A 22,740-nucleotide genomic window follows, 5' to 3' on the forward strand; every position below is an offset into this window, starting at 1 on the left:
GAGAGAGGGCCCCCAGCTTGTTTTCTGTGCCAAAGACTTTCTGTGATGCTTGCAATTGCTCTCAAGTGGCTGGCAGTTTTGTTTTGAAATACTTTGTCCATTGTGTATTTCCAGGAATTCTTTGGTTGATTGTTTAGAGGAAAATTCCCCTGAGTTTCTCACCTTTACCTTGGAAAGTGGTCTTGCGTTTTTAAACAGCTTTTTCTGTCTCAGTTCAAATTGCAAAATTTGCAGTCATTTAAAAATCTTGTTTTCAAGAATAAAGGGCTTTGGCTTGCAATCAGAGAATGTTCCAATGAAGTGAAGATAGGTGCAGCAAGATGACATAGTGATTAGCACTGCTGTCTCTTAGCGTCAGGGACCCAGGTTCAGTTCCGGCCTTGGGTGACTGCCTGTGTGGAGTTTGCACATTCTCCCCATGCCTGCATGGATTTCCTCCAGGTGCTCCAGTTTCCACCAACCAGGCTTCTTTCAGTAAACTAGAATGATTGATTTATTTAAATCGATTTAAAACAACCTATTTTTAAAAGCAAGTTGCAATAACTGGTTAATATATAATTTGTAATCCAGATATAAGAACATAACATAAGAACTAGGAGTAGGAGTACACCATCTGGTCTCTCGAGCCTGCTCCGCCATTCAATGAGATCATGGCTGATCTTTTTGTGGACTCAGCTCCACTTACCTGCCCACCATTACCCTTAATTCCTTTACTGTTCAAAAATGTACCTATCCTTGCCTTAAAAACATTCAGTGAGGTAGCCTCAACTGCTTCACTGGGCAGGGAATTTCACAGATTCACAACCCTTTGTGTGAAGAAGTTCCTCCTCAACTCAATTTAAATCTGCTTCCACTTATTTTGAGGCTATGTCCCCTAGTTCTAGTTTCACCCGTCAGTGGAAACAACTTCCCTGCTTCTGTCTTATCTATTCCCTTCATAATCTTATATGTTTCTATAAGATCTCCTCTCATTTTTCTGCATTCCAATGAGTAGAGCCCCAGTCTACTCAGTCTCTCCTCATAAACCAACCCTCTCAACTCAGAATCAACCCACTGAATCTCCTCTGTACCCCCTCAGTGCCAGTACATCCTTTCTCAAGTAAGGAGACCAAAACTGTACACAGTACTCCAGCTGCGGTCTCACCGGGACCTTTATACAGCTGCAACATAACCTCATTGTTTTTAAACTCCATTCCTCTAGCAATGAAGGACAAAATTCCATTTGCCTTCTTAATTACCTGCTGCATCTGCAAACCAATTTCTTGAGATTCCCACACAAGGACACTCAGGTCCCTCTGCACAGCAGCATGCTGCAATTTTTTACCATTTAAATAATAGTTATTCCTACCAAAATGGATGACCTCACATTTATCAACATTGTACTCCATCTGCCAGACCCTTGCCCACTCACTTAGACAATCTATATCCCTTTGCAGACTTTCAGCGTCCTCTGCACACTCTGCTGTGCCACCCATCTTAGCATTATCTGCAAATTTTGACACACTACACTTGGTCCCCAACTCCAAGTCATCTATGTAAATCATAAACAATTGCGGTCCCAACATTGATCCTTGAGGCACACCACTAGTCACTGATAGCCAACCAGAAAAACACCCATTTAGCCCGACTCTTTGCTTTCTGTTAGTTAATCAATCCTCTATCCATGCTAATACATTATCCATAATACTGTGCACCTTTATCTTATATAGCAGTCTTTGGTGTGGCACCTTGTCAAATGTCTTCTGGAAATCCAGTAACACCACATCCACAGGTTCCCCATTGTCCACTGCACACGTAATATTCACAGAGAATTCCACCAAATTAGTCAAACATGAACCCATGAAACTACATACCCTTTTCAATCCCAACACATATACACACACATGACAAAACATCTGAGGTTGGTATTTAAGGGGAAAAAACACCTTTTGGCTAAGAGGAAAACTTTCTGAAGAAAGGATAAAGTTTCAAGGGTTTTGACATTGTCAGACTAGTGTTCCTGCATGCAAAGACACATCGCTAGTCAAGTAGTTATCTGGAGGTTCTTTCCAAAGGAGCTTCAGCATAGAAGAGAACAATGCAGCATCAATGTCTTTGAGATCTGTCTCACATCTTAGCTTCTCAGGTTTCCAAATATAGACAAGTTATGTTCAGATCATGATTTCTAGCTGGACACTGATAACTAGACTGAACTTCAGACAAGGTAAGGAGAGAGTGAGTTGGGCAACCTCCTCCTTTTGGATTTATTCCCAAACTGAGTCCAAAAAATGAGTTCAAAGGAGAAATCCACCAGAAAATCACCAGAGCCTCACAGCCCCTGAAAGGGGTATTTCTTCTTCTAGAGCTACTAAAGGTCAAATAAACAAACAGTCCTTATCTTCACAGATGCCTTGCTGGTCATGTGGGTAAGGTCATGTGACTTTAGGAAAAGATAGTTTGCTCACAGTCCAGAGTAAACTTATAACTTTTAAAAAAAAAAGTTCCCAAGAAAATGTCAAAATAATTGAATAATGGAGTGATATTTGCATGTGTGTTGTATTTTCAGTAACTTTGTATGTCTTTTAGTCGAGGAAAGATTTTTAATTTTATGTAAATATGGAAATTTAAATTTATTTTTCTTTGTTTTTGTTTGCAGGCAAATTACTTTGCCAACTTTGCAAAGCCAGCTGCAATAAGTAGGATTATTGGAAAAGAAATACTAGATGCAGAAGGTCAACAGACAGTTGAAGTGGAATTATTATGCGTTATTAAGAATCTTGAGAAGGTTTGACTGGATCTTTTCATACACTGGATGTGACGCTGTGATGCTGATCTATTTTAGTTTTGATTGTTGATGTTCATGATTGTCTAGAAGTAAGCTTATAAAATACAATATATTCATATTCTATATTAAGTATTATAATGTCTTTATATTGGGTTCACTTGATGGCTCAGCAGTAACATCTCCATGTATTTAATTTTACAACAAATAGTGTATTTTATAAACCTTTTTCCACTTATTTACTATTTTTAGTTTTAAAGTTCATAAATTTACTACAATTTTAATCCCATATCATTTTGTTCAAAGACTATTTTCAAAATTTAAAAATAGGTTCCTCACACTCGATTTTCAAGGACCCAAGGCACCAATTGCATGTCAGCTCTACTTCATCAGTTTCAGTAAGGTATTGTTACAACTCACCTCCTCTCCCAGGCAAGGTTCCCCAATTTTTGATTCTGGGTGAGATTTTCCCAAAAACTTTAATTTTAATGGGCGAGAAGGGATGAACTGACTCCCCTTCTTTATTCAAACCCTTTGGTTGGTCAGAGCAAGGTTAATTTAAAGAGGATCCCTTCTCTGTGGATACCTTTTCCCAGTCCAAATGTATTTATGTTTTAACAAGAGCCAATTTAACCAGGCTTTCTTGAATTAAATGTCTCTTGAGCCAGAGTGGCATGGTGGCACAGTGGTTTGCACTGCTGCCTCACAGCTCCAGGGACCTGCGATCGATTCCCGGCTTGGGTCTGTGTGGAATTTGCATCTTCTCGCCATGTATGCGTGAGTTTCCTCCAGGTGTTCCAGTTTCCTCCTACAGTCCAGAGATGTGTGGGTTAAACAAATTGGCCATCCTAAGTTGCCCTTTAGTGTCCCAGGATGCGTAGGTTAGAGGGATTAGCTGGGTAAATATGTGGGGTTACGGCAATAGGGTCAGGATGGGATTGTTGTTGGTACGGACTCGATGGGCCGAATGGCATCCTTCTGCACTTTAGGTGTTCTATGATTCTAAAGTAAGAGTCAGTTTATTAGTTACTTCACTAGTTACTAAAACACAAGAAAAAAAATAAAAACATGCAGATTAGAAATGAGAAGTGAGCCCAAAAATAAAAGTTAAAAAAGATGTACAAACTAGTCTTTGACTTGGCCATGAGGCATAGATGGTGAAATATTGCAGCCATTAAGTTGAGGGTGATTCAGTAGTACTGACTTTGGCAGTTGAGCAATTGGTTTGGAGATCCTTGGTTCAGCAGGTTAGCTGGAAGGAGTGGTCCTGTTTCCTTTTGTCTGTGGCTTTGCTGACTTGCTTTCAATAATCAGAGTGAGCGAGACTTTTTTTTAAACATGCAAACCACAATGTCCATTGGGTGTTCTTTAATTGTGACTTCCACAGCATACCCTAGTACAGTGGCACTAGGACACCAGATTAGCATTCAATACAGGTTGCAGTTTTTTTTAACCCATTTTCTTTTCTGTTCCTGAAAGGGGAAAAACACAAACATGTTTGAGATATAACTCACAGATAACTTTCAGAGATAATGGAGAATAATTATCATCTTGGCAGAAACCATCTCCTGTGAGTTATATCTCAGATATGTTTGTGCTTTTCCCCTTTCAGAAACAGACAAGAAAAGGGGTTAAAAAAACTGCAACTTGGGTATGCTAATCTGATGTCTTAGTTCCACTGTACTAGTATATGCTGCGAAAGAGTTTATAATTCCAAAATCTAAAAGCGATTATAATTCTGATTTTGCATAGCATCTTCTTTTGAATCATCCCTGTCTGAAAAAGGATGCAACATTCCATTGTATCTCTTTGATCTGAGTATAATCCACATAGGAATTCCATCAAGTGGTTACTTTGCAGTCACGGCCAGTTCTTGCTTATTTGTCCTTTTTTGAAAACACAGGTCTTATTTAAAAATTCAATATATCTGTATGTGATTCAGGGCTACAGTCTGTTGTCATGGCAGTATGCTTAGTGGCATGAGGCCTACCTGTGCCAGAGTTACATTGGGTTATGGCAGGGTGATGAGCAAAAGCTCCTTTCATAGGTTCATTCCATGTAAGGGGTGAGATGTAAGGTGAGGTAAGATTGACTGCCCTTAATATCAAGGCATGATATGAAAGAACTTTTACAAAACTGAAATCCATGGGAATCAAGGTTAAAATTGTCCATAGTCTGTAGTCACACCTGGGAGATGGTTGTGATTGTTGGAGGCCAATCATATCAACAGGGATTCTGCAGGAATTCCTCAGGGTCATGATTTAGCCTCAGCCATGAGTGGTGGGGAAACTTCTAGAAATGATAATTTGGGACAATATCAAAAATCATTTGAACAAATATAGGTATATTAAGGAAAGCTATTATGAATTTAAGAGAAAATCATGTTTAACTAACTATCTTGAATTTCATGATGAGATAAGTGTGAGAGAGTTGATGATGGTAATACTGCTGATAAGGTATACATGAACTTCCGAAAGGCATTTGATAAAGTGTCACATAACAGACTTTTATTCCAGAGCTCTCACTATACTTAAAAGGGGCATTAGCAACATGGATACAAAACTGAAAACCATGAGTAGCGGTTAATGGATGGCCCATCATTCCATAATTCAGAGTTCCAGGGTGTCATAACTGGAGGCTAGTCCAGAGGTGTGCTGAGGAACCACCTCTGGAAGTCTCCAAGTAAGGATTGCATCATAATTGCTGAAATTTTCATTGCGTAATTGTCCTGCAATGAGAACCATTCAAAAGTACAATATAAATGTTCAAACTTTGGATGATTCCAACCATCTTATAGTAGTAGTTACTCTAAAAAATTAAAAGAGTTAAAAGCATTTCTAACATCTAGGTAACTATAGTACTGACCCACCCCAAGTCCCCACAAAACCCCCCAACTGCCCTCCCCCTCCACTCCCCCACTGACCACCTGAATCCCCATCACTGACCACCTGAACCCTAATCCATGCATCACTGTACTCCCAGTATTAAAAGCACTGTTCATATATTGAGGAAAGGATGAATCTGAGACCAGTGTACTCATTAATCCAGGTTTGATTCACAAAATCACAAAGTACAGGCACAGACTCCCATGTTCCTCCACAACACCCAGTGTAAACTAATTTTTATACATTTGGAAAATATCTAATCTTTCCCAGTTGGTTGCAACTTTTCTCAATTACAAACTAAAGCATGCACTCCACTGTAGCATAATTACAACATTAACAGAGTCCATTCTTTCTTAAAGCAAAAAAGTGCACTTTTTTCAGACAAGAGAAATAAATCGCACATTTTCAAGTCTCATCCTGAGTTTTCCCTCTTCTAATACTCCAAGTAATTTCTCAGTTGAAGAGTTCCTTTTGGTGAAACAATCTAACCACTGATGGCTTGTATCTACCCACTTAAGTTTAGAGATTTCCTTTGTCTCCATCATTTGTTTTAGACTTGTGATTTCAATTTGTAATCCTCTTTCATTCACACTCTTCGTGGAATGCATGTTATCTCAAAGGAAATGATTGTCTCTGTAATATTTTAGTTATGTTCCAGTTGGATTTCATTTAGTTGCAAATAACATTTCCATTGGCTTTTTCCCGTATAGAATTTTGCCTAATATTTCTGATAAAAAGAATACTATGTCAACAGCCTCTATAAATGTAACTAACAGATCAGATCTAAGCTCTGCAAACCTGCCACATCTAATTATGAATGGTGGTGGACAATTAAACAACTCATTGAGCAAGAAGGCTCCACAAATAACCCCCATCCTCAATCAAGTCAAGAGATAAGACCAAAGCATTGCAACAATCTTCAGCCATAAGTGCTAAGTGGATGATCCACCACTGCCTTCTCCGGATCACAGTCTTTAGCCAATTTGATTCATTGTACATGGTATCAAGAAACCACTGAACTGGATGCTGTAATGGTTATGGGCCCTGACAATATTCTGGCAATGGTACTGAAAACTTGTGCTCCTAGCCAAGCTGTTTCAGTAAAGCTACAACACTAGCATTTACCTGGCAATATGTAAAATTGCCCTGACATGTCCTGTCCACAAAAAGCAGAAAAATCCAACCCCACCAATTACTGCCCAATTGGCCTACTTTTAATCATAGAAGGAGTCGTCAACGGTGCTATCAAGGGATTCAGCACACGCAAATTCTACCATAGTTGTGATATTTCACAAGACTTCTATCAAATTTACAACAGGATTCTGCTGGAATGACAAAGTAATTTCAGCAAGTAATCTTTAATTGAAAATGGCTTCATGTGCTTTGGTAACATCTGCTGATATTTAACCTACATATTAGAGAAAGCAGGTCAAACTTACAAGAAAATAAATCTGTTGGTCTGCAAATAAATGCTGGAGAGATGTTGTGGCTGGGTTTTCTGCCCTTGTCCTCATCAACTTGCTAAACTTTAACTTTGAAACTGGAAATTGCAAGCTGCTGATGGCAGAAACAGAAAACCGCAGTCAGTAAGCCTATCGATACTGGCAAAGAGAAAAGGAAGGTTAATGTTTTGGATGTTGATCCTTCATCAGAATTCTAATGCACGCTGGTAGGTCACAAGCATTACTAGTCTGCGGAGGTCTTGTGACACAATGGTAGCATCCCTACCTCCGGACTAGAAGCTCTGGGTTCAAGTCCAATGCCAGGATTTGTTGGCTATGGAAAAAGCATTCATAACATGGTTCAATAGACTGATGATCAGCTCAGGAATCCTCCTGCTACTTCCCCACTATTCCCCAAAGAGCAAAAAGTGTGTGTGAAGACGTGCTTAAAAAAATTACTTGTCTACAACAAAATCTGATGTCTTGCAGAGCTATTTTAACAGCCAATATTCTCTTGCATTTAATATCTATAAGCTATGAAATCCTTGCATGCACTGGTTTTCTTGACTTTAATCAGCTGCTTTGTTTAAGTTCTTAGCCAGATAAACGAACTTCACGATTTGCAATTTCCTCATAATCTCCTGCAATTGCAAATCTATCTGCTGTCTAAAACTCATTTCCCCTCAAGACCTCTGTTATATTAAATGCCAGCAGATCAGTATGTTTAACAAACATGGAATATAGGTGTTTTCCACTATGTGCAGATCATTTCCAGTATTGGTATTAAAATCATTTCTCCTTGGAGAAATTGCCTAAATTGCATTCAGTTGTTCTGAAATTATCATTAATGGTGCACCCTGATCTCTTTTGCTTTTAGTACGTCTCCATATTTTTCTAAATTTTCATTTTCTCCAATTATAGTATGTTTTCATCTCAATTATTTATTAATTGATTTAGATTCTAATTTTTAAAAATATTACCATCTAAAACATGAGGTGCACTAAGCATTTTTATTTAAAATGTTTAAAGTAAATAAAGAGAACATGAAAATGACTTGTTGGCCCATTATCTGCCAGCAATTATCATTTGTCTTTAATATCAGGACATTGAGAAGGCAGTTTCAGCACATAGCTGAACAGAAACAAAGAAAATAAGAGTACTTAAACTAGACTAAACTCTTAAGGAACATGTATGTGGCTTTGTTCCTAAGTACTGTAGTTTTAAAAAAGTGATTGAAGACTGAAATTGTAAGGTACACTTGCAGCATGAGTCTGGAAATTGTCCATAAGCTTGACGCCTTACCCTTTGGATTTTGCAGCAAAGAAATTGGCCAGTTTTCAGGAGGCTTCCCCACAGGCCAACAGAAGATTTATTCAAGCCTCAAATAATGTAATTAGTATGTGCCAAATGTTATATTCTTCCACTCAGCCCTGCCCCTGATGATCAATCTACCAACGTATAACAATGCAGGTTCATGGCTAATCCATGTTCCTGATCATTTTTAATTATTCATTAACATGAATGGGGAATGCTGGGTAGGGCAGCGTTTAATTGCCCATATCCAATTGCCATTAGGAAGTTGGTAGTGAGCCGCCAAATTAAACAAATAGCTATTGTTATAGTGTGTGATCCTGAATGGTCTCAACTCGGTGAATGTGGAAAGGATGTTTTCTATTGTGAATGAGTCTAGATCAAGGAGGCACTGTTTTAAAATTAGGAGACGCACTTATAGGACAGAGATGAGAGCTGTGCAATTTTGGAACTCTGCTGCAGAAGGCAGTGAAAGCGGAGTCATTGAATATTTTTAAAGCAGAGATAAGTAGATTCTTGTTAGGCAAAGGAATCAAAGGTTATTGGACAACTGAATACCTACCTTCTGCTGGTCAATTTAATGGTTACTTATCTTTTAAGGACAGAATTCTAAAATCAATCATTTCATTAAAACATGCTTAACTTATCATACTATATCTAATTGTGACATTTGAAATTGGAAAGACTTTTAGAACTAACTTGTCAAAAAGTTCTCAACTTTTAACAGACTTCCCTTATGAACTGATGGACATGGCATGTTTCATAAAGTCTTCAAGAACCTATCTGCCTCACTGAAAATCTTAAACTTAGGGAAGTTCATATTGAGACATTTTAAAAGGCTGAACTTGATCGCAATTTGAGTGTGCATTGGGATCGCAACCTGCCACATCTCCCATGTGGATTAAAATGGCAGCAATGAAAATTGGCTGCTAGGCACAGGTTGCCCGTTTGTTGATATGGCAAAACCTGACCCGCAGTACTCAAAAGTAAAAGTTTATTTATAAGGCTTACATTAACACTGCAATGAAGTTACTGTGAAAATCCCCTAGTTGCCATAGTCCGGTGCCAACCTGCTTATATTTGGTGTTATGCTCCCAGTTGATGTTATAACCTGAAGGGGAGATCACAGCATGTAACCCTGGTTCAAAGATGGTAACTTTTACTTTTTTTAGATACGATAGAAGACTATATTCACAGGACTGCTACTTAGTTTTAACATCAAGAACAAAAACACTTATTAACATGAAAAATTGGATTGTTATACAATACACATTTACTCCCCCCTCAGCTAAACAAATGCACACAGGTTTTGGAGTTAATGTGGATTACGAAGTATATCTTAAGCTACACTGTTCTCAGTAACTCCAAGTCCCTTTAAACACCATCAGTTGAATGCGGTGAAAGCAACTCTCCATTCTGAACCAAAGTTAATGTCTGTGGATTACTCCTCAAAATCCCCCAGATGACTGTCGCATGAAAATTTTCAAATTTCACTCCAAAAGCACACACTTTCCAATTTTCTTTCACAACAGTGCTTTCCATCAGCAGTTTGCATTCCGGCATTCAGTCCAGGTTTTGTAAATGATTCTTTTAAATAAAGCTTTCACTCCAGTTTTAATATCATAGAACCCTACAGTGCAGAAAGAGGCCCTTCAGCCCATCAAGTCTGCACTGAACACAATCCTACCCCCATATCCCTACATATTATACCCACTAATCCCTCTAACCTACGCATCAAACTCAGTATCCTGGTTTTATAACTCCGTCAGGATTTCTTTGTCTTGACTGCTGTACAAACTCTTACAATTGCTTTAAATCTTGATTCCCAAACTCTATTAAAGTGGCATTGTTTGATTTACTTTCCATTTTAATTCTGGTTACTGCATCTTCTCTTTAACTCAGAACATTGTGTTTACTTTTCCCTTGAATTCTTCTGAACGATACCTTGGTCTCTGTTCTCTTAACTTCAGTCTTCCTAAGACATTCTTTATGCCCCAGTTCTCTGGTTATCTGGACTATGTCTCATTCTCTTGGGAAGTCAGAAGTCTGTCTCCTTGCAGCACCCTTTTCCTGCAGCTTCTCCTGGCAGAATTGAGAGATTTTCACTGCCCAGTATCCTGCAGCTACAAACAATTTCAGCTAAATATTAAATTCACAATTCTTTCTACCTTAAAAAGCCCTCAGTTGCTAAGCAACCACTGCTACTTCTGCCAACCTTCATTTGCTCTTCACACTGTAACCCTCTCTAAGCACAATAGAAGCACAGTTGGAACTGAACCAACCCCACACATACAAACCCCTTTGTCCAGCTATAGATTTTACTCTTTTTTAGGCAGAAACATTAAATTAAACCCAGTTTATTTGTATGGATGAACATTAGAAATATAAATCCCTTGAAACTACCTTTGTTTTCCTAACAGTGATAAATAAGCATCTTTTGATAAATGTTTCTCCTCTCATTCCTTTACAATAACATTGTACATTAGCTGTGCAATATTGTTGCTGGTTCTGCTGTTGGGCTCAAAAGAATTCCAGATCATACTGCACATGTTCGGTATAGAGCTAAACTGTTTTATTCAATGGAACTTTGTTGACCAAAATGACAGTTTTTGAAAAACACTTAAAGAAATTATTGTCAGTTCCATGAAGAACTTTTCAATAAAACTTAATACTTACGCATTTTATTTTTGTTATATTTACAGTCTGAATTTACAAATGAGGACCATCATATATGAGTAAAAGCTTTGCTTCTAAAAATTGAAGTAAAAAAAATTTAATCCAAGGAAGATATGTGTATACTGATATTGCAGCTTTGAGTCATTATATTAACTACTTTAAATGTTTTCTAACACAATCTGTTTCTTTTCAGAGTATCTGCTTTACTACAATGTCTAATTGTTGTCGTGATCCCAACTACACCACCCAAGGTACCATGGATAAAGAAAATGAACTGAAAAATCTATCTGTCCAGATTGCCTTAGAATGGATTAATGAACCACTTAATTCCTTGCTAAAGGGGCTTTTGCCAACTAATCAGACTCAAGTGGACAAATTGCTGAGGTATTGCTATAGTTCTCCAAAATCCTTAGTTCTTTCAAACTTCTCTATTAAATTTTCTTATATCTTCCCTTTTCATTATATTATGTATGTTAAGTCACAATTGGTTATCATTTTTTCCTCCCACCTTTTGCCCATAAGCAATAAGGTATTTTGAATTATTTTTAAGTGTGTAATGGCATGTTTTCCCAAATCTTCAGTTGGTGTGATCCAGTTTACTAATAATCCACTGAAACCCATTATAATTAACTCAGGTTAGTTTATTTTGTATTCAAAACCCATGGGAGGAGTGTTAGCAACACAATAGGCACTAACAGTACAGTGATCACAGAAATGATTAGTTCACATGATTTCCAGAGTCAGAGTCCAATGAGAAATTCTTTCATATAGTTTGAGTTCAACTGGCTGAAGACATGCATTGGGTTCACTTTGCAGTTGGTGTGGATACCACAGGTGAAGTAGATATTCAGAAACTGGGTCAGTTCTGCAGACATTAATAGGAACTCTTACAGCAGAGACAGGCTTGGAGGTGCTGAGAGATGGCAACCAATTGCTTGTTCAGCCAGGTAGCTGAAGTTCTTTCCAGTTAATGTTAAAACAGCAGAGAGAGGAATTCTTAGTTCTCAAAGGCATATACAGATTTCAAAATGACTACTTGAGTCATGTGACTTTCTTTCCCCACAATTACTTCCAAAAGGGATGTTTAAGCAGTTTCTGGAACTGGCTTTGATTCCAGTACTGATTATCTTAGTCAATAGTTATTGAAAGAATTGCCAACTGTTTTGAGGGTTTGCTTTTGGAAGCCATTCTCTAGGCAAACCCACCAATTCCGCTGGCAAGGTGGGGTTATCAGATGCAAATTATGTCCTCTTGCTTCTCTTTTGAAATGATTCTAGACAGTTCCAGGTGTGATGTGAATCTTTTAACAACTTTGTGAGCATAATGAATTTCAAAGTGCAAGTCTCCTGGGTTTGTGATTACAAAATGTCTGAACATAGAACATTACAGCGCAGTACAGGCCCTTCGGCCCTCAATGTTGCGCCGACCAGTGGAACCAATCTAATGACCCTCTAACCTAAACTATCCCAATGTTATCCATATGCCTATCTACTGACCATTTGAACGCCCTTAAAGTCTGTACAATGAAATGTGAGATTCCACTGGCTGAGAAAATAATTGTTTTTGTAACTCCTGGGGTAGCTACCAGAGGACCAAACCTATAGTCATGTGACTTGTCGCAGCCATCTGTTTTGGTTCAGCTGGAAATTCATTTTCTTTTTAAAGATAATGATAAGGATAAAGCTTTGGATTTCTTTTCAGACTTGTCAGACTTTTTACTGTGTTTACGCCAGTCCAACGCCGGCTTACCCACATCATTTCTTTTCATGTCCCAGAGACTCAACAATTGGCCAGAATTTTCAATTATTCTCATTATTTGTCATATCGAAAAGAAAATCCATTACGTATTTTGAACTTCATTCACTTCATTTTAGCTGTTTGGTGTTTGGAGCTTGTTTTAGCTATTCAGTATCTGGAGTTTATTTGTTTATTTGAACCATTGGTTTGTTTGAAGGAAATAATAGCCAAATGAATTGATTAACTATGTGCCATCAGCTGAATTTGATTATTCTGGAAATGGTACAAATTTGGAGAAGGAGAGGAGGAGGAGAGTTCCCACATGATTTCTGCTGAGATGGGGCTCATTAGCAACATGGATGTTTTCTAGGAATATATTTTAGGATGAAAACCATTTTTATGGAATCCCACCCCATCTTGCTTCCATCACAATTTCTAGGCTAGGTGCGTGTGGGATTAGTTCTTCAGCAGAATTGCTGTTGAAAATGAATGGAAATTACAGGAGGGTTTCATTCCTGACAGATCTGACATCACAAAGCCATGTCTAATTTATGTTCTAGATAGATGAGATCTAACAGTTTGTTAAGATTAGTTGATCCTGTCAGAACTCTTAAAATCTTTCCCTGTTTAGACAATGTCCAACCAGATCTCAGGCTTGTGCTTATTTGCTTGATTCTCCTACTGAGGTGGACTTTAAAATGCCACAGTAAAAAAACTCTTTGGTACTTATAAATTGACGACTCCACCTACAGAAAATAATTATATTCAACAGCATAATTTTCCAAACTGGTCAGAAATCTAGTTCTTGTTTCAGTGAAAATGCATAGATCAGTACATTGATTGTGATAACATTGCAATAAAGAGAAAGGATAGAGGGGAATTTCAGAAATGTGTTCAGAGTAGGTTCCTTCACCAGTATGTTCTCAATCCAATTAGGAAGGAGACGCTGCTGGGTCAGGTGCTAAAGATAGATGGTGGTCCAAGTATGTGTGGAAGAACGCCTGGGTAAGAATGGTTGTCACGTCACAAGGTTCGGTAATGGAGAAGAGTAGCAGGCAATCGAAAGTCATACTTCTAAATTAAAAGCGGGCTAACGTCAATGAGATGAGAGGAGATCTAGCCAGGGTAAAATGGATCCAAAACTTTCACAGGAAAAACTGCAATGGAATAATGGGTGATCTTGAAGGAAGAAATATTCAGGCACAGGGTAGGTACATTCCAATAAGAGAGAGTGGCAGGGGACTCAAAAGGGGATGATAAGGAAATAGAGACTATGATCATACAAGAAAAAACAGAAATGTAAAGCATGCAATGTGAATTATTTGGGAGAGCTCAGCCAAATACAGCAAGTCAAGAGAGAATGTCAAGAGGAAAATAGGACTTGCAATGAAAATCCATGCAGACACCAGTAGAATTTGGAGAGAACTTGCACACTCTGCATAGACAGTGACCTAAGCTGGGTCCTGGGTCCCTGGTGCTTTGAGGCAGCAGTTCGAACCACTTGCCACCATATATTGCATGGATTGAGAATTGTAATTAAAATTTCCTTCTATAAAGTGGTTGAATTGGCTCAAGCAAATGAGAGCACTGAACAAAGCACTTTTGAACTGCAAGGCATACAGGACAAGGTGAACAAATTTTGGCAAGAAATGGCAGCCACTCGAGGGCCCAATGGAGCCTGAGAAAAGGAAGAGAAATTATCAGCCACAAAAAATTGGTGAGTGTTGTAGTTGTAGGGAGATCATCCCCAAGACATATATAAGTTCATTTGTTTCAGATGTAATTGGAAGGGCCACATACAAGTCAGATGCAGAGTTAGACAGACAGTGCCTACTTTCCAGAAAAGAAACAAAGACTTCATTGAACAAGAGCGAGGGAGAAGTCTGAAGTTTTAAGCTCAAAATTATGAAATTAAGCAAGACCCCACATCAAAATCTCCCATATGATTAATGGTTAGCATGCGTCCTTTGACAATGGAGATCAATACAGGTGCTTCAGCCATGGTAATAGATGAACAAACCTACAAGCATTTGTAGGGAGGTCTGCAACCTATGAGGCTCACATTATTCTCAGTAAAGTTGGTAAACTATGCGGAGGGAGGCACTGAGGTGCTGAAGATATTGGGCATGACATCAACACAAGTATCTTATCAGCATCATTGTGCTCAGCTACCTCTGATGGTAGTAAAAGGATGGAGGCCTAACCTTATGGGACAAGACTGGTTGAAGCAAATCAAATGGAATTGGATTGAAATATTCAACATCACAGAAAAAGAGGGCGTGACCCTACTTCAACATTGGAATCTCTTGGCCCTCCTACCACTATTAATGATTCAGTTACCTGAGCTCAGAACCCAGATGCACAATTGCACCACTCCACAAGTGTCCGGAAGTGTCCAGGGTGGGTGACTTTGTGAACTTTGCCACTCTTTGCGCATTTTATTTTGACTGTATATATCTGTATGAGTTTTTGTTTGTATTATTGTAAAAGAGCTTATGGGGGAAGAATGTGGAAGCATGATCCCTTTAAGGGGCTGATGTTCATAGGTCACATGATCCTTCTGGGGCTTATTAGGAGGAAGTGCGCAAAACAGCACATTGAGTGTTAGGGTCCAGGTAGAAGGGAATCTTCTATGTGAGACTGGGTGTCGTTCAATAAGTCACTGTTGTGATTCAAGATTTTCTCTTTGTGAAACCTCATGCAACAACTGTGCACATCAATATAAAAATGATAATGTAACTGAAGACTGAAGGGTGCGCTGAAGTGGGATATAAGCCCCAACTGGATTGACATATTATTAGTAATGTGTATTGTATAGACGAATAGCACCGGCCTAAAAATATCAGTCAAGAATTATGGGCCTGATTCTCCCATCGCAATCTGCAATTTTTCTGGGCGGGTCAGGCTGGGAGATGCGCGTGTCAGCCGTTTTGCAGGTTCCCGCGTGCATCTCCCAACCGGAGAAAAACAGTGCCACTGGGAGTGCGCAGAAAACCAACGTACTGCTGATTTGCATGACTTTACATACCTTTAGCATGCCATTATTGGGATTGACATGGCAATCTCTGCCACCTCCCACCTCTGACTTTGACGTGTAACTTTGACACGAATCAGAGTAGATACATAAAAATCTTAACCTGGCGTGGCAGCCTTGAATTAGCGTGAGGAAGTAAGTGTTGCTGGTGGAGCATAGAGGATGTTGCAGGCAGGCCCTGGAGATGCCTGGTGGCCTTCCTCCTGCTGTCTTCAGTTGTTGGCCCATGGACCAGTAATATCTGGGGTGAGGGGGCTGGGGGGCTTCTATTTTCCCAGAGCTCTCTGGGTGAGTGTGGGAGGCAGCCTCAAGGAATCCTGCTCACTCTACTCCTCCAAGGCACTTTGCAGTGACATTGTCTTGCCACGAGGTATGGTCAGGGACTTGACTGATTGCTGATGTTCTGCTGAATGAAGCCTAACCAGATGAAGAAACATCTGCTGCTCCAGGCTGGTGTGCAGAGATTCAGACATGGACTGCATGGAATCTGCTGTCACTGGGGACGCATCTGGTGCTGATTTGCAGTCTGTCCCTGCCCGATGCACACGGACCAGCAACATATGCCTATAATGGATGCTGCAGTTGCACACATAGCAATGGCTCAAGAGTGAGCATTGCCCACAGCTGCACACCAATCCGCATAATCTATGCCAGCATTTGTCATGATGGGAATTTCACACAATCCTAATCAGGTCCATGTGTCACCATGGATTATGGGGTGTTGCCATCACCCACAAATGGGGGTACTGGCCCAGGTGAGGGAGTGGGGTGGTGCTGGGTCAATGCAGCCAATGATAATAAACTGTCATTCTATATTCTTTCCAAACCCTGCTGTCTAGATGGATCTCGGTTTACTCGATCTGGAGCTGGCCAAGATGGTGGCAGCAGGGGTAGAGGAAGAGGAGAAAGAGGCATCTCAGAAGGTGGCGGATGTGGAAAGACTACAGCAGGAGCGGTCCCTTAGGAAGGAGAGCAGAGGGCTGCTGCTGAAGGCCAGGAAGTGGGTGAGCAGCTTCCCGACAAGGCAGAGCGTGCCGAGGCCAAGGAGTTTCAGGCCCCGCAATTCCTTCGAGGCCCTCCTGGATGAGATGTCCCACCCTGGCTGCACCTCTCCAAGACCACGGTGTGACACATTTGTGAGGTGCTTGCATACCTGGCACCTCAGGGGAGGGGAGGGTTGGGCACCCCCTCCCTGGGGAGAAGTGGACATGAAGGTGGCAGGTGCCCTGAATTTCTATGCTTCCTGATCATTCCAGGCACCCAATGGTGACCTAGTTGGGAACTCCTAGGCCTCTATGCACAGATGTGTGTGGCAGGTCATGGATGCCCTGTATGCCCGGGCAAGGTAGTACATTAATTTTGATATGGGCTGTGCATAGCAGGTGACCCAGACTTTTGGCTTTGCATCCATCACTGGGATTTCAGTATGCAGGGGGCAGTGGATGGGACACCCATCACCTTGTGGATCCCACGTGCGGGGCCGCAGCAATTTGTGAACAGGAAAGGGTTCCTGAACATCCAAATTGTCTGCAACCATCAAATGATGATCATGCAGGTTGATGCACACCATCCAGGAAGTGTCCATGACAGCTTTGTGCTCAGGCAGTCGGACAACTCTGCGTTCTTTGAAGACAGCCCAGGCTCATGGGATGGCTACTGGGTGACAAGGGTTACCCACTAATGGTATGGCTGATGATGCCTGTGCGGAGGCCCAAGACTGAGATGGAGACCTGCTTCAACAAGACCCACAAAGCCACCCGGTCCATTGAGTGGTGCATTGGCCTGCTGAAGATGCGGTTCTGCTACTTGGACTGCTCTGGGGAGGGGCTGTAGTATGACCCTGTGCGTTCTTCACGGGTCATCATTGTTTGCGCTCTTCACAACATCGCCCAGCTGCAGGAGACCAGCTGGAAGAGGAAGAGGAGCGGTGAGGGGGCGAGGTGGACATCCCATCACATGATGAGCTGGAAGAAAGAGGGCGGGCAGCGATGGCAGATGTCTGGCAGTGATAGGCAACGAGTGATGCCTTCATTGCAGCCCACCATCTAGCTTGTGCTGTGCAGTGAGGGGGCTGCAACCATCATACATCCACCAGACCCCAGGAGCAAGTGCAGTCCCTATTCCCCTTTCAAACCGACCTGCGCCCTCAAAACACCACATCACCCTTCCCCAGCTTCTGTCATCCTACCACCTTATTCTGTAGAAACATCCAAACCTGTTAATGTGCCTGGGCTGGCAATAGTTATGAGTCTTGGTTGAAAGCTGGAGGATGATGACGACTCACTGTTGTGCACACTGGGATCCAGCCCCTGGTGCCATTCAAGTGTGACTCCTACCTGTATTCCGAATGCACATTGCCATTCTGGCCCACATAGCTGTAAGGAACATGTTTTTTGGCCAATGGAGAGGGGAGGCGGGGGGGGCAATTGCATCAAGGATCTGGTGAACGTTGGGGAAGGTCGGACTGGCACTCTGTAACATGTGGCTGTGTCTGCAAGATTCAACAGACAGCACCTCTGTGTTTGGGAATCGGGAACACTCAGCTCTGTGGGGGGTGGGGAGGTGAAGAATCTGAGACAATTAGTCACAGCTGTGAGATGCAATAAACTGTTTATTGTATTCTTAACAATTATTGATTATTAAACCCTGACCAATGCTGACCTTCACCCATGCCCTTGGTGAACTACAACTTTCTTACTTTGTGCAGTCTACTGCTTCTTCTAGGTGCTACTCCAGGATGCACATTGGAGGTGGGGGTGTCCAGCTGTGATGCATACCCCATTGCTTGTGATGCCCTTGGCAGACGTCCCCTGGGTGGCAGGGATCTGAAGGACCCCTGCTAACTTGCGGATGGCACTGTTCGGTGCCACCCTGTTCATCTCGCTGGCCCTGCGATATCCCGGTGTCAGGAAGGGGAGAATCGGAACATCTTGGGATGTCCGGGATCTCCTGGGTGGAAGGCCCCAGCATGGGCTCAAGCCCTTCCTCCTCCATTGGGGTGCCCAGAGGCCCCGGGGATTCTCCACGGGATGCCAGGGTAGCTGGACTGAGCTCCAGAAGCTCCAGCATCACCTGTCTCTGCCAGTCCTAGAGGCCTAGATGAGTCTGCCCCATGATTTGTGATCCCTCACTCCTGGCCTTCTGAGACTGGCCCAAGCTCTGGAGCGCGCACCCCCCCCCCACCCACCCACCTGCACTGTGAGTGAACCAGGTTCTGGAGCGCCTCAGCAGTAGCCCTCTGAGCCTGGGCTAAGTTGTCAACGCTCAAAGCCATGGCTGCTGTGTCTCCAGAATGCCAGCAAGGGTCCTAGCCGTGGCCAGCCATGTCTCCCACATGCCCCCGACACCCATGGCCATCGGATGCTGTGCCTCCTGGATGCCCATGGCCCATTGTGTCTCCAGGGTGGCCTGGACCCTGTCACCCATGAGGACAGATGCCTGAGCCAGACTTTCCATTGCGGTCTCCACTCTTGCAGTGTTGGCCTGGTTCGCACACTGTGTTGGCACCACCTCCTTCAACAGCACAATGTTGGACTTCCTTAAACAGCCTTGCAGTCACAGCATGGTCACTAACAGTCCTTCCACAACTCCCTGGGTTTCCACCGGTCTTGGAAGGAACACACCCAGAGGCCCAGCCCTTGGCTTGGGGATAGTTGAATCCTGGCCTCCGGCCGCCCCCAGTGTGCCTAAGCCCTCAGATGTGCCTGCCTCCACCTGATGTGTCTGTAATGTGCTCATTAGTTTATGCTCCAGAAGCCTCAACAGTAAAGGTACCCACCATGGTGATAGTCTCTGAGTTGGTGGGTTGTATGGTACATGCAGGTGCAGCTTCAGTGGTGCTGTCCTCAGAGGATGCCTCAGTGCCTCCCTCCGAGGTGTCATCCATCCAAGGGGTCGTGGGCAGTTTGCTCCAGAGCAGTGGGGACAGATCAACACCCGAAGGGCTGGCTTCCTCTGGGTCCAGAGCTGTAATAAAGAACATACGTTAGGGGAAGGGAGGTAAAACATTCTATCCAGCATCGCACTTACTTCGAGCAGGAGTTAAGTTGGGGGTGGACTTCTGCTCACTTACATGCTGGACGCCGACCTGGCTGTAAGTGATCAATTGGGATGTCCCATCACTCCCTGCCAGCTTCAAGGCATATTTATTGATGTTGGTCAGCTGCAGCAGGTCAGGCATACCACCACCAGTCTGTGTCATCTCGCGTGCATTGTGAATGTTGTTTTCCTAAAGGAACGTAAGGTGGATAACAAGCATTAATATATTGCAGTGCATGGAGCGCAATGCGTGCCTGTGTCTCGGGCGTTGTGCTGGCAGTTTTGGGGAAAGCGGTCACCACTGAAGGGTGCTCATTGAGGGATGAGGGAAAGGAGTTAGATTCTGATCCTGAGGGAAGGGTAACTTGTTGCATGCCCTTCAGGCATCTAGGCAGGGTTGGAGATTCGTGCCAAGCATGTGCAGGGTTCCAAGTGGGATGCTTACTTTTCATTGCTGCTTGAAGAAGCTCGTACATTTTTTTGCAACACTGCCTGCCACAGCATGGTGTGAAGCTCCTGGCATTCACCACTTCTGCACCTCCTCCCACAATGCCATGGCAAATGCACCCCTTGGGCGAGGGCCCTGGCCCGGGAACAGACACTCATGCTTCTCCTCCATGGCATCTAGCCTTTGTAAATCTGGGTGCAGGTTTGCACGCAGGCATCTTTGTGGCATGACTGGCTGTGTGTCCATTTCTGCAGTTTATATACATCTCTGGTTTACTAGGGGAGTGCAGGTGCCATGTGTGGACAATCATGGGCCAGTTGGCAACGAATGCTTGTGAGAAATTTTGCAAGCTGCTTTCAATTGAATGTCATGCATCCCTCAGGGTGCTGATTGGCTGCCATTCAATACGCTGCTGTGTTCAGGGGGTGCAATACTCAAGGCTCCCATTCAAGAGAAGGAATGATCACAAGCTGGAGTTATGCATGTCAGCAAGTTCTCTGCAGGGCAGCAGTAAGGACAGTATGTTCAAGGAATGGAGGGATTGGGTATCTGCATTATCCTGATCCATGGGGGCATGGGATGCGCGGGCAGCCATGTCTGTATATGGGAGGAGAGGGGGGAGGGGGGCAGCACTGTCTGCATGGGGGAGTGGGGGCCAGTGCTGTCTGTATGGGCGTGGGGAAGGGGGGCCAGCACCATCTGTATGGGGAAGTGGGGGGGGGGGGGAAGCGTTGTCTGTATGGGAGGGGGGCAGTGCTGTCTGTATGGGGTTGTCAAGGCCACTGATGTCTTTGGGGGTTGTGGAGGCTGGCGATGTCTGTCGGGAGGGTTGTACGAGCCAGCAATGTTTGAGGGGGAGTTGTGGAGGCCAGCGATGTCTGTGTGGGGGCCAGTGATATCTGTTGGGGGGTGGGGGTTGTGGGGGTCAGCGATGTCTGGGGGGGCTTTGTGGGGGCCAGCAATGAGGCCAGCAACATCTGTGAGGGTTGGACAGCAGTGATCTGGATGCTGGGAGGTCTCCCAGCAATGTGCACATGCACAGGTTCCCACTCATCCCGCCAATTTCAGGCTCTTTAGCATGAATAGGTCCCACCCTTGAGCTTTTAATAATACTCACGATTGTGAGCTCTGCATTGCACAGAATGGGGAGATTCAGGTCTGAAGTTGCACCGAAAAGACAGTCATGATCTAGAACAGTTTTCCCAACAATTCAACACTTTTGGAAGAATTGCCCCCTATATTTCTAATTTAAGTGTTCAGTCTTAAATCACATAATTATTGAATTGTTATGGAGCAGAAAGATGCCATTTAGCCCATCATGTCTTCAGCAGCTCATCAAATGAGCATTGTGACTTAGTGATGTTCTTCTGTCTTTTCCCTATACCCTTGCTCAGTGTTTTTATTCAAATAATCATCTAATGTCCTCTTGCGTGCCTCAATTGAGCCTGTCTCCACCAAACTGCCAAGTAGTATTCCAGATCCGAACGACTTACTGCATGAGAGAGATTTTCCTTGCATCTGATTTGTTTCTTTTGCATGTGACTTTAAACCCATGCCCTCTCATTCTTGATCATTATGTAAATGTGAACAGCTTCTCTTGATCTACTGTCTCCAGCCCCCTCATGATTTTGAATACCCTTTTCTTTCCAAGAACAGTCCCAACCTCTCCAACATGTCCTCACAATTGAAGTAACAAATTTTTTCCTCTAGTATATTGGTAATAATTTGTTAAGTATGCATTGTGCCAATTCTAAACTTGATATCTGCAGTGAGTACTTTCAAAGAAAACTGGAAGAAGATGAAGAGCAAAGGAAAAAAGATGCTGAAGTAGAGGTCACAACAGAGGCTGAATTATCGCTTTCAAACACCACAGCTGTTACTCCAGACAAGAAAAAGAAACCTGTTAAAGGTCAGCATACATTTTGGTAATTTTGAAAAATATTTCTACAGACTGGTAGGCTTTCTTATTAACAATAGTTTATTGAATATTAAAAATGAAAAATGTGTCTCCAGCCCACAGCAAACAAGTTGTTGCTGTGTTACAATGATGGGTTTTATACAAATGCCCCACTGTTCATAGATGGTCACCTCATTAATACATTTGAATTAGGCACTCATTGTGTGCTTGGGTGCCTGATTTACACTTAATAGTTGTTGCACAGCAACAGGATTCTGGGAAACTGGCATTGAAAGGGAGGCAGGAGCTGCATGCTTGGGCAAGCAAGGCAGTATGGTGCTGGAGACCACAAATCAGTGAAACCAGCTTGAGTAAACTTGAGTCGAGGCTATGAAATCATCTCCAGTAGTAAAGACCAATTCCAAAACATTGTGATTGCAATCTTCTGGAGATTTCTAGACCATGACCATAACTTGGAAACCCTGTAGGTTCCGCTGATGCTTAGGACACC

At 42.5% G+C, this 22,740-nt stretch overlaps 1 protein-coding gene across 1 annotated transcript in view; it reads left to right on the forward strand.

Annotated features, from left to right (window-relative positions):
• eno4 (enolase 4) overlaps window positions 1-22,740 on the forward strand; it is a 75,363-nt gene that overhangs the window by 18,512 nt on the left and 34,111 nt on the right. Inside the window, exons 2-4 of the mRNA XM_080205836.1 lie at window positions 2,636-2,764; window positions 11,269-11,459; window positions 22,102-22,241. Coding sequence (XP_080061962.1) covers window positions 2,636-2,764; window positions 11,269-11,459; window positions 22,102-22,241 — 460 coding nt within the window. The remainder of the gene's footprint in view (window positions 1-2,635; window positions 2,765-11,268; window positions 11,460-22,101; window positions 22,242-22,740) is intronic.

This window comes from Carcharhinus amblyrhynchos, chromosome 17 (genome assembly GCF_965287045.1).
Source record: "Carcharhinus amblyrhynchos chromosome 17, sCarAmb.v2.hapA, whole genome shotgun sequence".
NCBI lineage: Eukaryota > Metazoa > Chordata > Chondrichthyes > Carcharhiniformes > Carcharhinidae > Carcharhinus > Carcharhinus amblyrhynchos.